A 15656-nucleotide genomic window follows, 5' to 3' on the forward strand; every position below is an offset into this window, starting at 1 on the left:
GCTTCAGTCTTGGTATGTGGGGCTCCCAACCACTTCTATCTCATCATCCTTCACCTCGTGGCCCTTGAATGTTTTTCCGGTTTGTTGGCTTGTGATTTCCACCACACCATGGCCGAATACCTTTGTGACCATGAAAGGACCAACCCATCTTGATCTTAACTTCCCTAAAATCAACTTGAACCTCGAGTGGTAAAGAAACACTTTTTGTCCTTGTGCAAAAGTCTTTCGGGAGATCATTTTGTCATGATACACCTTTGTCTTCTATTTGTAAATCTTGTCACTTTCATACGCATCATTTCTGATCTCCTCTAACTCGTGAATGTCTAGCTTCCTTTTGTTTCCTGCCTCATATTCATTTAAGTTGAGTTTCTTTACATCCAAGAAAGCGTGGTGCTCGAGCTCAACCGGAAGGCGACACAGTTTTCCAAACACTATCCGGTATGGGGACATACCACTTGGAGTTTTGAAAGCAGTGCGATATGCCCATAAGGCATCATCCCGCCTTATACTCGAATCCTTGCGGTTTGGGTTAACTGTTTTCTCCAAAATGTTTTTAACTTGCCTATTTGAGACCTCTGCTTGCCCATTGGTTTGGGGGTGATAGGTTGTTAAAACTTTATGAGTCACCCCATACTTCTTCAAAACGACTTCAAACATCCAGTTGCACAAATGAGTCCCACGATTACTTATGAGAGCCTTTGGAGTGCCAAACCGAGAGAAAATCTGTTCCTTAATAAAATCCACCACAACTTTGGAATCATTAGTATGGGTGGCTTTGGCCTCAACCCATTTGGACACATAGTCCACCGCCAACAAGATATGTGAACAACCAAAAGAGGGAGGAAATGGTCCCATAAAGTCAATACCCCATACATCAAAGATCTCACATACTGAAATGGGGGTAAGTGGCATTTGATTCCTAGAGCTTAAGGACCCGAATCTTTGGCACTTATCACAATGTGCACATAACACATAAGAATCATGAAAAATGGTAGGCCAATAGAATCCACTATCTAAGTCTTTTCTAGTATCCTTTGGGGTCCAAAATAACTTCCACAAGCATAGGAATGACAAAAGTTAAGGATGGATTGTACCTCTTTTTGCTCAACACACCTTCGGATCATTTGTTCTGCACAATACTTCCAAAGGTAAGGCTCATCCCATACATACCGCTTGGCCTCCTTGATTTTGTCCTTTTGCCAACGTGTGGAATTCGGAGGAAACTGATTTGTGAACAAATAATTGACAAGGTACACATACCATGGGGCTTCCTTGATAACGGACAAATGCTCATCTGGGAATGTGTCATGGATTGGTGTGGTGTCTTCGGGCGGCACAATACAATTAAGATGATTCACGACCAAATTATCTTTCCCACTTTTATCTTTGTAGAAGCAACGTCCACTGTATTAACCTCGACTTTGAATGTTTCTTGAGTAGTAAATGCTTTATAGCTGCATGGTCCGAATAGATAATCACTTTGGTTCCGAGGAGGTACTGTTGGAATTTTTCGAATGCAAAGACAATTGCTAACAACTATTTCTCTATTGTGGTGTAGTTGGTTTAAGAATTATCCAAAGTCTTGGATGCATGGTAAATGACATGGTGAGCTCGATCTACTTTTTGTCCTAACACTACCCCAACCGCGATGTTGCTCGCGTCACACATGATCTCAAATGGTAAATGTGGTTGGATGATTGGAGCGGAAGTGAGTAAAACCTTCAAACGATCAAAAGCGTCTTGCATGGTTGAGTAAACTCAAATTCGACATCTTTTTGGAGTAATTGACACATCGACACCGTAATCTTTGAGAAATCTTTTATGAACCACCGATAGAAACCTGCGTGGCCAAGAAACGAACGAACTTACCGAACATTTTTCGGGTAAGGGAGAATTTTGATGATGTTAATATTGGCTTTGTCAACTTCCAAGCCTTTTTGGGACACTATATGACCTAAAATCAATCCCTTGTCCACCATGAAATGGCATTTTTCATAAATAAGCACAAGATCTGTGTCAATGCATCTTTACATAATTTTTGTTAAATTGCTCAAACATTAATGAAATGAATTTCCATAAACTGTGAAATCCTCCATGAAAACTTTAATGATGTTTTCAACATATTCAGAAAAAATGCTCACCATGCATCTCTGAAATGTTGTCGGTGCATTACATAGACAAAAATTCATATGCCTTTAAGAAAATGTGCCAAAGGGACAAGTGAAGGTGGTTTTCTCTTAATCTTCTGGGGCTACCAGAATTTGATGAAAGCCCAAGAAACCATCTAAGCAGCAATAGTGGGATTTACTTGCCAATCTCTCTAACATTTGGTCAATAAATGGTAGGGGGAAATGGTCATTTATTGTTAAGCATTCAACTTCCTATAGTCAATACAAACTCACCACCCACTTTGCACACGGGTTGGCACCAATTATCCCTCATTATTTTTGACAACTGTGACCCCGAACTTTTTCAAGACTACCTGAACGGGGCTAATCCATTTGCTGTTAGAGATAGGGTAGATCATACCTGCGTCCAAAAGCTTCATGAATTCTTTCTTTACTACCTCCATCATTGGGGGATTCAATCTTCTTTGTGCCTCTCGGGTTGGTTTGAAGTCTTCCCCCATGAGAAACTTATGCATGTATAAAGAGACTCGACCCCTTTATGTCAACAATCGTCCACCTAATAGCCTTCTTATACTCTTTCAGCAAATTCAGCAAATTATTTTCTTCTTCTTTGGATAACTTATTGGAGATAATGACAAGCAATGTCTCCTCTTACCCAAGATATGCATGCTTCAAATGCTCAGGAAGAGTCTTCAATTCTAGCTTTGGTGATTCCACATCAGAAGGAAGAACTTTTGTGTTAGAAATGGGCAATTTCAACTTGGTATTATTATACCTCATTTTCTTCCTCTCTTCCATGAACTCCACAATTTCTAGTAATTCCTCATCAAGCTTGAAATTTGCTACAATTTCTTTGACTAAATTGTTATTAAAATTCCTGCTCAAAACTAACTCCAAAGAATCATGGTTAGTCAACTCAAAACACTTTTCAGTCAAAGTTGGATCACATCAACAAAATTTATGCAATGAACATCACTTGATTACCTTATTTCTTCATAGATATTGAAGTTAATGACTTCCCCATCAAATTCCATAGACAATGTACCATTATAGACATCAATTTTTGTTCTTGTTGTACTTAAAAACGGTCTACCTAAACGTATGGAACTTGAGGTTTGGTCATCATCTCCCATATCAAGCATATCAAAATCAGCGGGAAAAACAAGTTCATTGACTTGTACTAATACGTCCTCCAATACACCTTTTGGGTGTACCAAAGATCGATCGACAAGTTGAATTATGACTCTGGTTTCGGCTATAGGTCCAATTCCCATTGGTTTATAGCTTGAGTAAGGTAAAACATTAATTGATGCTCCAAGATCAAGCATGGCACATGACACAAAATGGTTACCCATTTTACAAGGAACCATGAATACACATAGACTCTTACATTTTTTTGGTAGCCGTTTTTGTAACACGACTGAAACGTTTTCCCCAACTTTTACCATTTGATTTCCTTTAAGATTTTTCTTAGATATGCAAAGTTCCTTAAGGAATTTAGTATATCTAGGAATTTGTGTAATAACATCTAAAAGAGGAATGTTGATTTTAACCTTTCGGAACATGGCCATGATCTCATCATCTTCTCGTTCTCTTTTTGTATTTGTTAATCTCGAAGGAAATGGTGTTGGAGTTGTTTTCACTTCAGTATCTATTGGCTTCTTTGACTTTGAAGTATTTTTTCCCTCTTCTTTGACAGCTTCTTCCACCTTAATCTCTTTTTCTTCCTTTTCTTCATCTTGAATCCTTGGGCCTTCATCGCTTTTTCCTCCACTCAAAGTAATGGCACATGCATTATGTTTCAGGTTCTTCTCGGTTTGGGAAGGTATCTTGACTTGTGATTCCATCCTACTCATGGATTGAGCAAGTTGTGACACCTGTTGCTCTAAGCTTTTTATGTTATCCTTGATTTCTTGTTGGAAACTTTGCATGCTAGTGGGAAGGCTTTTTACAATATCCTCCAATGACATACTTGATGAACCCGTTTGTGGAGGTTGTTGCGGTGGTGGCCTAGGCTGGAAATTTTGAGGTTGAAAGGGCGGTCTTTGTTGATGTTGAGGAAATGGTGGTCTTTGTTGATAACCTCCATGTTGATTTCCTCCCTAGCTTTGATTATTATTCCATCTCTGATCACCCCGTGGCTGCTCATATCCTCTCTGATTTGACTCGGAATACCCTCCCAAAGCATTTGCTTCTTCATAATCCTCATCTTGAAGTTGAGGGCACATGTCAGTTGGGTGCCCTACTTGAGTACAAATACCGCAAGGGCGGGGTGTGGGCTACACACCCTTGTCTTTAGCCAACATCATTTCAGCTTTCATAAGCTCCGAAAATTATGCTTCAATTTGAGGAGTTTGGATTTCCTTTACACCTCAGGGTGCATCCGTGTACCATTCCTCATCATGACTTGAATGTTTAGAATCTTCAGCCATGTTTTTGATTAAGTTGTGGATTTTGGTGGGAGTCTTGTCGGGTAGAGATCCACAACTGGAGGCATTAAGAAGCCTTCTTTCCATTGGATTCATGACTTCAATGAAGTATTGGAGGAGCTGGTATTCGGTACGTGATTCCATGTTCTGGTCATCAGGCACAAAGTTTCTTGAATCTCTCCCAACACATGTGAAAGGATTCTATTTTATGATGTTTGATTCCAATCATTTCCCTCTGTAGGGATGGAGCTTTCATCACCGGAAAGTATTTGTCTAAAAAGAGTCGTGCAAGATCTACCCAAGTGGTAACCGCCCTCGGTGGGAGGTCATAGATCCAGTCTTTTGCTACGTCTTGCACCACGAAGGGGAATGCTCTAAGCTTGATTTGATCCTCCATGACATTGTGTGGTTTCATGCCCACACACACAACATGAAATTTTGTTAGAAACTTGTGGGGGTCTTCTTTTTCCAAGCCTCTAAAGGTAGGGAGTAGGTGGATGAGTCCATATTTAAGTTCAAGATTTGTGGCTGCCGGATATGTGATACAAAGAGGTTGATGTGTAACTTCTTGTCTCGACCATTGAAGAAGGGTTTGCTTGGGTGGTGGATTCCCTGCATGGTTGTCTCCTATTGTGTGAGTAGTAGTTGACGTTTCTGTAGATGTAGTGTTTGGGATATTATAAGTAGGTGAAGATGGTGGAGTGGTATTTTTGGCTGAGGATGGTTGTGATGAGAGTGAGAGGCTTTCTATTTCAGATGTGGATACACTTGACAGGGGTATGTCCTCCCAAATGTTGATGACTAGAGGGTTAGATGATGAAGAACTCCCGGAGCCTGGTTGCTTCTTACGAAGCTTGGCTTGCTTCCTTAACTTTTTTTTTGCAGTTTCTCTATCTCCGAATCAATTGGCAATGGTGTACCTGTACAGAAAGATCTAAGCATAAACAATTAGTAACATCGTGTCCCCGAAAACGGCGCCAATTTGTTAGGCGTGTCAAACCCAACAAATAAAGGGGTACGGTATACTCCAAAAGAATCCCACTGTATTGCACGAAAAGGTAGTACAAGGCAAGAAGGGTCGATCCATAGAGACACAGGATAATTGGTCTATACCTCTTTGCGCAAGGTACTATGGTCACCAATAGTAAAGAGGGGGGTTTAGAATGCCATGATTGATACAGACATTTAAAAACACAAGTAATCATCTAAATGAGGGAACTATACTCAGAATTTGTAAGGACTGGAACTCTACGTACGACAACTTAGAAACGCGATTCCAAGATAACATGATATTTGCTCATTTCCATCTATGTTGGTACTTGAATGTGTTAACAAGCTCTAACACTTCCCACTCACCATATTAATTAACCAAAACAAGCTCATTGATTAACACTAACCTTACTAGCCTAATTTAACAAGCTCTTAGAATTAGATTAAAAGATTACATTAAGCTTTATGCGAATGTTCCCAACAACACCCAATACTCCTCACAAGCTCGGGAGTGTAAAAGTGTGTGAAAATATTTACACTAAATTCATTGTATGGGAATTAGTTTAATGCTTGTTATTTAGTTCGATTCACAAAACAATTACGGATTTTGCAAAATGAATAACTTGAATGACCTAACCCTAATTCAAATGGCCAATAAGAATCACAATTAGAATCAAATATTTAATTGAAGCAAAATCAATTTCACTGGATAGAAATTAGAAGAAAACATCAAGTCATATAATTGAAATCACAACCAAGAAGTCAAAACATGAAGTTAGAGATACTAGGGTTTTAGCCACACATGGCTAGAACAAAATCACAAGTTATAAAGATGGAAATGATGTACAATTACAACTTACAATTAAGATAAATAATGTTTCCAAATGATAACCGATTAAATCCTTGCAAAAACCTTCGAAATTCCTTCACCAATGTGCTCTGGTATCATGTGTGTATCTAAAAAAATGACCCAAATCTTGTGATATGAAAAATAGGAAAAACTGCCAAAAGGTAGTATTTGGCTCGAACACGACCCATGTCAAAATAGAACAAATCAACACGGTTCGTGTTCAGTGTAGTCAACAACCCCATTTTCTGGTCAACAACGCCCGAGTTCCTTTTGTAGCGTAAATCCAACACGCCCCGTGTACCCCTCTGACTCCAATTCCAAACATCATTTTTTCAACTTTTCCGCTCTTCGTTGGATCATCCCGAAATCTTCACCAATGCATCCTGACACCTCCCAAAGCATGTCCCAACCTCCGGTTTATCTGGAAAAGACATGAAAGTGTGCAAATAAGGTTGTTCTAGAGACTAACATGGATATGATGAAATGCAAGAAAAACGAATGACAATTATGCTAAATAGATGTATGAAAAGGGACTAAAAGGTGTGCAAAAAGGTACACAAATTGCACCTAATAGTCTTCCAGCTCGTCGAGTAGACTTTGAAAAGTACGCCGCAAATATAACTCAACACGACGAGTTGGCACCTCCTAACTCGTCGAGGTGCCCTGAAAATATACATATATAAAGCTTTAAATTCATACCTGAAGTTTGGGATGTTACAACACTCCCCCACTTGAACTAGACTTCGTCCTCAAAGGCTACTGCAGTGCACAATTCCGGATAATGCTCCCGCATCGCAGCCTCCGGCTCCCAAGTCCACTCTGATCCTCTCCGTGATGCCACTATACCTTAACCAAAGGCATCTCCTTGTTATGCAGAATCTTTACTTTCCTTTCCAGGACAGCCACCGTCCTCTCAACATAGTTCAGGCGCTCATTGACCTAAATATCATCCAATGATACTACTACATCCTCGTCCAAAACGCATTTCTGCAACTATGAAACATGGAAAGTGCTATGCATCTGACTGAGCTCCTCCAAAAGATCCAATCTATACACCACCTTGCCAACCCTGACAATAATCTGGAATGGCCCAATGTACCGGGGATCCAATTTTCCTTTCTTTCTGAAGCAGATCACACCCTTCCAAGGTGAGACCTTCAGTAACACCATGTCACCAACCTAAAACTCTAACTCAGATCGGCGTCGGTCGGCGTAACTCTTCTGCCGACTCTGAGTAGTCTGCAACCGCTGCCTGATATGCTGAATCATCTCGTTAGCTTACAAAACCACCTCAGTCTGACCCATCACCCTATGACCCACCTCGCCCCAACAAACTAGGGTACGACATCTCCGCCCATACAACAGCTCAAAAGGTGGAGCACCAATGCTAGAATGAATGCTATTGTTGCAGGAGAATTCTGCAAGGGTTAGATAGGAGTCCCATCTCCCACCAAATTCAATAACGCAGGCCCGCAACATAACCTCAAGGGTCTGTATGGTCCGCTCTCTTTGGACATCGGTCCGCAGATGATATGTTGTGCTGAAATGCAGCCGTGTGCCCAGTTCCTCATGGAAATTCTGCCAGAAACGGGAGGTCAACCGAATATCACGGTCTGAAAAAATAGAGACAGACACCTCATGGCAAGCAACGATCTCGCGGATATACACATCGGCCAACTTCACGGCCAACGAACTCTCCTAACTCACCAGAAAATGGGCGCTCTTGGTTAATCGATCCACGATGACCCATATAGTGTCAAAGCCCTTTGTCGTTCTTGAAAACTTGGCGATAAAATCCATCGTGATCTGCTCCCATTTCCATATAGAAACCTCCAGAGGCTGTAGGTTGCCATGCGGCCTCTGATGCTCGGCCTTGACCATCCTGCAGGTCAAGCACCTCTCAATGTTCCAAGCAATCTCTCTTTTCATGCACGAACACCAGTAACTCAGTCTCAGATCTCATTAAATTTTGGTGCCTCCCAAGTGAATAGAGAAGCTAGATTTATGAGCCTCCTCTAGCACAATCTTTCTAACCCCACCAGACATTAGGACCCACACTCGACCACAACGGGTCAACAATCCACGATTGTCTTGCACAAATCTGGTGATCTCATCCCTGATCCACTCATTTTTCCAATTCTCCTGTCGTACACCCTCAGCCTGAGCTTCCATGATCAAGCTCACAAGTGGAGAATCCACATATATCCTCATACATGAAGTTGAAACAGAAAGTCTAGCCGACTTACGGCTCAGGGCGTTTGCCACCACGTTTGCCATACCCGGATGATAAAGGATTTCGTAGTCATGATCCTTGACCACGTTCATCCACTTGTGTTGCCTCATGTTCAGGTTCAGCTAATCCATAATGTATCTCAAGCTCTTGTGGTCTGTGTAGATGGTACAACGGACCCCATAGAGGTAATGCCTCCAGATCTTGAGGGTGAACACCACCGCTCCCAACTCAATATCATGCATGGGATATCTCGTCTCATGCAACTTCAACTGCCGCGATGCATAGGTTATCACCTATCCTCTCTTTATGAGGACTGCTCCCAATCTGGTGATGGAGGCATCACAGAAAACCACAAAATCCTCCAATCTCTTAGGGAGAGTCAAGACTGGAGCCTCGCAAAGTCGCTATCGAAGGGTCTCAAATGTTGTCTGTTGCTCAGGGCCCCATCGGAAATCCATTACATTCCTTGTAAAATGAGTGAGGGGTACCATAATCTTGGAGAAGTCCTGAATAAATCTTCGCTAGTACCTTGCCAACCTTAAGAAACCCCTGATATTCGAGGGAGACTTCGGAGTCTCCCACTGCATCACTGCCATGAGTTTGGCCGAATTGACCAAAATCCCCTCCTGGTTAATGAGGTGTCCAAGGAACTGAACCCATCGTAACCAAAACTCACACATTGAGAACTTGGCATAAAGCCGTTCTCGCCTCAAAACTCCCAGAAGCTCACAGAGATGCTCTTCATCGATAAAAACAATAATTGAGCGATTGAGCATTGGTCTGCATACCCGATTCATCAGATCCATGAATACTAATGGGATGTTGATGAGCCTAAAAGGTATCACCATGAACTCGTAATGCCCATAACGAGTCCAGAACTCGGTCTTCTCTATGTTCTCCTCCCTCACCCTGGCCTGATGGTACCAGGACATCAGGTGTATCTTGGAGAACCAAGATGCTCCTTGCATCTGATCGAAGAGATCATCAATCTATGGAAGAGGGTAACGGTTCTTCACTGTTAACTTGTTCAACTCACGGTAATCAATGCACATCCGGTGTGAACCATCCTTCTTCCTGACAAAGAGAATCGACGCTCGCCACGGAGAACTACTTGGACGGATGAACTATTTGCCTAGTAGATCCGGCAAATGAGATGATAGCTCATGCATCTTAGGCGGTGCCAATTAGTACAGTGCCTTGGCGATAGGGGCCACACCTGGCACAAGGTCGATCCTGAACTCGACTTGCCTCTTAGGAGGCACTTCGGGTAACTACTCTAAGAACACATTAGCGAACTCTCTGAAAACTGGAACATCAGCGACTGTCACCTGCTCTCTAACCCGCGTATCTACCATGTACGCCAAATAACCTGCACACCCGTGCTAAATATACTGTCGAGCCCTGGCGGCTAAACAAAACCTTGAACCTAACCTGATGTCGTCACCATTGATAACTAGCTCTCCCCCACTAGGGGTTCGAACTACCACACACTGACCCTTGCAGTCGATAATGGCACTGAAACGACCCAGCCAATCCATACCCACTATCACACAAACATCCCCCATCGGAATTGATAGTTAGTTTTGTTTACTTCTTTTTATAGTTTATTTTAGCATATTTCATTCATAATTTAGATAATTTCCATGCATATTTTCCCTTTTGTTATTTTATGACTATTTCGGGTACTTTCGAATCTTGTGAGCATAATTGTAGGTTTTCGGGTCTAGCGGAGCGGGAGTGTTCGGGACGTACGGGAAGCGATGAGATTTGGTAGACAAAAATGATGTTAGGCTTGGTGATTGTGGAGATGATGCATGGAGCGAGCTTGATGGTTATTTGAAGGCTTGGAGAGAAATAAACTTTAATTTTGCAAGATGCGGGAGTTTATTCAAGCGTGCGTAGATTGTTAATCGGGAGAGTGCACGAGCTTTGGAGGATTTGGAGAGGTCAAATTGGGCTTAAAATGAAGAAAAACTTGAAGAAAATGGGCTAGGAGGTGATTGGATTCGATCTGGGCTAGTGGGATATGCTTTGGAGGCCCAAAATCTCAAAGAAGCCCATGTCAGGCACCACCCGCGCAACCCACCCGCGCAACAGCACGCGGGTCGCGCAACCCCCTGCAGGGGCATTTTCGGAAATCCATTTGGAAGGCTATTTGAGGAAGGTTGGTGCCCATCTTTTGAAGACTCTTGGACATCCGATTTTTGAAGATTCTCTCTGGAGTTTTGAAGACTTTTGAAGGCCAAGAACACTTGAAGAACATCATATTTTTACCTCTTGATTCTTGCTTAATGTTTGGTACAATTTTCTCTAACTTTGTTTCTTTGGGTTTAGCCATGCTTGGCTAAACTAATCTTGGTTGACTTTTGGTTAATCCTTTGAACTTTTGTTGAATGTTGAAGAACCCATGAACATGTTCTTAAATCTTTAGGGAATGTTTTGTGTTTTAACATCTTATCACTACTTGTATGTTTTAGTTCATGAGTTTAAATGTGTTTGTGGTGATTAGTTGGCTAATTTCTTGATTAAGTAAAGGATCCTCAAATTAGCAAGCAACAAATGATTTTTGTGTTGTTTTTGCTTCACACAATCATAAAAACATTTCCTCCAACATGGCGGTGAAAGCATTTGACCCCTCTTGGATTTGGTGACTTTTTGGTTCTTAATGCTAGTTGACTTTCACTAATTACATGCTATTTGGAATTAGTGACTTTGACTAAGGAAATTGTTATGAGCTTCTCTAGCCATTTCAACAATTAAGAAAAGTCTAGGTAATCTCAAGCTCCTTGGATTACTATAACCAAATTAAGGATTTAAATCAAAGTATTGCACCATTGGATTCTAATGATATGTTCATCAAAAGTCAAAGAGAGGAAACTTTAAGTCAACCATCTCTCCCTTATTGATTTTACATCAAACTCTTATTTTTGTTGCATTTGTCTATTTAAATCATAGTTAATTCTAGTTTGTTTCAAGTATTTCAAAACACCAAAACCCCCCCATTTTATTTTTATTGTCATTTTACAAGTATTTTTACAAAGAGATTTTTCATAGAGTTATAAATTGAACCAATCTCCGTGGATTCGATCCCTTTACCACTATACACTATTTTAGTGTGTAATATTTAGGGTTATTATTTGTGTTGGCCTCGACAACCACCAGGAATCGAGATCATTTCAACTAGGAAAGACATCCCAAAGATCTCTAAAATACAATCCTAATAGACTGAAGAAGCAGAAAGCTCGTGTTCGTTGGTGATAGAAACTCGTAATGGACACTCTAGCTCCCCTAAGGGAAAATCAAACTCCTTATTAAACGATTGAGAGACAAATAACCGACTTGCCCCTGAGTCAAACAACACAAGATCAGGCAAGGAGTTCACTAAGAACGTACCTAACATAGGTACAAACATATCAACATATAATAAACATAAGCAATGAGATAAGGAATAGAAACATACTAGCCACCACATCTAGTGTTGTCTTGGCCTCCTCGGTAGTGAGCTGGAAAGCGCATGCCCGAGCCCTAGGGGGATCTACCCAACCCTGAATCCTGTCAGTGATCTACAGAGTACCCGACACTTTAGCCTGCGTCGGCCTGGTAGCAAGCAATGGAAAGTTGGCCTTCACATGGCCACCCTGGTCGTATTGGTAGCATATCCTGGAGCTGAGCGTTGGGGCCTGCTGGCGGCAATCCCTCGCCATATGACCATTTCGGCCATAATTGTGGCATCCTGATGATGACCGACAAGCACCCTCATGCGTCTTGCCGCACTTACAACAAGTGCGACCCCACCGGCCCCCAGATCTGGTATCAGCGGTCTTAAACTGCTTTGGCGCAAGATGCGACTACGCCGGGGCTTGTCTCTGCTCCCTCAACTGAAGCTCGATATCAAGCTCACGCCGCCTGGAAGCCTCCTGTAACTCCAACAAAGTATCACAATGTTGGGTGGAGATGAACTGTCTGATGTCCGTATTCAGCATGTTCAGATAACGATTCATATGAGCCTGCTTGGAAGCAAAGTCATGGAAAACATTTCCGTCTCGGTAAACATCTAAGTGATCTCCATCACCGAATCTGATCCCTGTCTCAAATCTAAAAACTCATGTGCCATCCTATCCTACTCAACCCATGGAATGTAGTCGATGCGAAACATCTCCCTGAAGCGATCCCAAGAAATAGCAGCTCTCTGCTCATCAGAGTATGATCCCGACACAAGTCTCCACCAATCCTTTGCTTCGGACCTCAGCAGGTTCAGAGAGCACCTGAACTTCTAGTTAGCAGGGCATGAACATGTGAAAAGCATCTCTCCACATCAGATAGCCACCTCATGGATATGATCAGGTCCTAAACTCCATCGAACATCAGGGGCTTCATGTTATCGAAGTCCCGATACTGAAAGGACCGACCAGCCCCACTACCTGTCGTTGCTACGGCTGTGGAAGCTACACCGACAGCCGTCTCAGTGATGGATGCATAGCGCTTATCAAAGTATTCCACCATAGCGGTCTTAATAGACCCAAACATCTTCGGAAACTATTCCCGGAAAAGTGCAGCAACCTCCTCATGCAGGATCTCCCGAATCCTATCATCAAACTCATCTACCATCGGTCCCTGACACTGTTGCTGGCCCGCCCTAGCTGCCATCTCCGGATCCAGTCTCAAATCAACTCGTAGTTACCATACTGAAAACACACAAGGAAGACATCAGATATTCCATATAAGTAACGGGGAACCAACTTCCAAAGAAAACCTAGGGGTTGTGACTTCCATGTTACGTGTATGTGTCCTGTGCTTTCAGTAATACGGGCCCATACTACCTTCTACACCTAACACCTACCCCTATTTGTCTCAATGATCATCGCAACGCCTTAACATTACTCACAATCATAGGCTAGCACTCAATCCTCACTCCTATAGTAAATCTAAACATCTCACATATAGCGCCTGTGTTTTAGGCTAAGCATTTGTAATATGATTTAATAGATAAGGTCAACCATTGTAACTCATTTTGAAGTAATAAAGAGGAATCATGTGAATATTATGTGAATTATGTGCTTATTTACTTGTTTAAAAAGATATAATAAATTAAGAATGAAAATAACCATCAAAAATAAAATGATAGATAAAACTGATATCTATGAAGAAAGTTGTAGTGGTTATGACAAGGATTCCAGAGATATAAAGAACGTCGAAATCTTAGTTATAAGAAAGAAGTTATGGTCTGTCGAAGTTTCACGATAGAACATGCACCACACTGTGAGACGTAAATGATGAAGTTATGATACAATACTTTTTAGCCTTAGAGATCTATACGAAAGTCTTAGTGTTCGCTAAACCGAGAGCGTGCATAAAAAGAATGCCCAAATCTCACTTCGTATGAGGAAGTTATGATTTTTCTAAGTTTCGGCTTAACAATACACAACCTGGAGCTCGAATAGTAGATCGACTGATTTTTAGCCGACACAACCTAAACGAGAATTTAAATTCTCATTAATGATAGCACAATGGTACAGAAAACAGACGTCGGATGAAGAAGTTACAAATTTTTAATGGACTTTTCCTATCCCGGCCTGTTAAAAAATAACTTTAAAAATAGATTCAAAATTTCCGAGCGAGGTCTAAAAGAAAGTTGCAGATTATGGTCCCGCCTACGTGTAGATATAAATAACGTCGAAAACAGAGATCATACGCGAGAGTTATGAATTTTTGAATTGGGGTAACAATTTGCGAGTTGTCCGAGGAACGCCTCGCGTGAGAAGGGGGAACGCCCTGCGTTCGCGAAGACTAGGCTTCAGATATGGCCACGATGATCCAACAGCTTTCAAACACATGTTCGTACAAGCGCATCGCGTAGGCAAGAGCTCCCTGCCCAGCCGGAACGCCATGCATTCCTCGCAGGAACGCTCTGCGTTGACCGAAGCTCTCGACCTACAAAAGGGTGTGAGGGCCAACCATATATTTCACACATTTTTTATCTCTTCTTCTCTCTACTCTCTCTCTCTCTCTCTCTCTAACCTCTCCCAAACCCCCCAAAGCCTAGGGAACCCCCTAGCACTAGAAGGAAGCCCAGAGCGCCCGAGGACTACGAGAAAAAGAGCTTTTTGGCTAGGAAACTCTGCTTCAACGAAGCTTGGTTTTTGAGGAAAACCCAGTCCCATGCATCAGTTTGTGGATTGCGGTCTCACACACTAATCCCTACAGGTGCCCAGGGCAGCTAGTTTGAGTGGGGCCTGACGGTTTCCCAAACTTCTTCTTTCATTTTAGATTAATAGGGGCTAGTTGGGAGCTAAACCTAGTTTATCTGATATCAGACTTTCAAGTAGAATGTCAGAAGTATAAGAAGGGAGTGAGGCATTAACGAGTATCCTAAAATCCTATGAGCTTGCATTTGATGCCGTTGATTCAATTTCTTCACGCAAGAAATTCTAAAAAGAAGCTTCCTTCGCAAGAAAGATATTCTAGTAAATAGAAAACTCGCCTACACCTACCCTATTTTAAATATAGCTTATAATTAATATTAGCAATGTTATTAGAAACTTATAATAAATATTTTGGCTATTATTATTACTTATATAAGTGTTGTTATAATGCCTTTTTAACTACTCACGGTATGGGGAATCCGGTTTGAAGGGTTGCTTGGGTTGTTGGATTTTAGAATTGCTATTATGCCAAAATGGTCCTACCCTCCATTGTTTCATATTTGACCCCAGTCTGTACATAGTAGTTGGGAAGTATTGTTTAATACTTATATAATAATAATAATACCAAGTCTAATAAATAGTCCCAATGAACATTAGACTAAAATTTAGTGGTAATAATATTAGGTTTCATTGAAGAGAATTATTTTAAGAAGCGAAGCGCTGTCAAAGTTCAGAATCACCACCTTAACAGGTGAGTACATAGTTATATTCATCTTACACGTAGATATGAAGTATTTTTATATAAATTAAATGCAATTTGTGCAAAATTATCTAAATACTTTCTGTCTATGCTGGATGAACGATTTTATACATGTTTCAAAT

The 15656-nt window shown here is 41.4% G+C and overlaps 2 protein-coding genes across 2 annotated transcripts; both read right to left on the reverse strand.

Annotated features, from left to right (window-relative positions):
• Nucleotides 1–261: 261 nt before the first annotated feature.
• Nucleotides 262–4099, reverse strand: LOC145089742 (uncharacterized). Its single transcript, XM_079028138.1, has 5 exons — nucleotides 3114–4099; nucleotides 2785–3006; nucleotides 1870–2025; nucleotides 1095–1404; nucleotides 262–948 (listed from the first exon to the last, which is right to left on the reverse strand). Exons 1-5 carry the CDS (start codon nucleotides 4097–4099, stop codon nucleotides 262–264), a joined length of 2361 nt encoding a protein of 786 aa, XP_078884264.1.
• A 4261-nt stretch (nucleotides 4100–8360) lies between these two features.
• LOC145089743 (uncharacterized) lies at nucleotides 8361–8741 on the reverse strand. Its single transcript, XM_079028139.1, has one exon. It carries the CDS (start codon nucleotides 8739–8741, stop codon nucleotides 8361–8363), a length of 381 nt encoding a protein of 126 aa, XP_078884265.1.
• Nucleotides 8742–15656: the final 6915 nt, after the last annotated feature.

Source organism: Lactuca serriola, chromosome 2, assembly GCF_051521515.1.
Source record: "Lactuca serriola cultivar US96UC23 chromosome 2, Lser_US96UC23_V15, whole genome shotgun sequence".
NCBI classification, from domain to species: Eukaryota; Viridiplantae; Streptophyta; class Magnoliopsida; order Asterales; family Asteraceae; genus Lactuca; species Lactuca serriola.

Coding starts and splice junctions, on each gene's coding strand:
- LOC145089743 (XM_079028139.1), bottom strand. CDS start 8,741: ATGAGGCAACACAAGTGGATGAACGTGGTCAAGGATCATGACTACGAA.
- LOC145089742 (XM_079028138.1), bottom strand. CDS start 4,099: ATGTCATTGGAGGATATTGTAAAAAGCCTTCCCACTAGCATGCAAAGT. Junction 2,026..2,784: donor TTGAAGCATGCATATCTTGG/GTAAGAGGAGAC, acceptor AATTATGTAAAG/ATGCATTGACACAGATCTTG. Junction 949..1,094: donor GGTGTGTTGAGCAAAAAGAG/GTACAATCCATC, acceptor CATTGTGATAAG/TGCCAAAGATTCGGGTCCTT.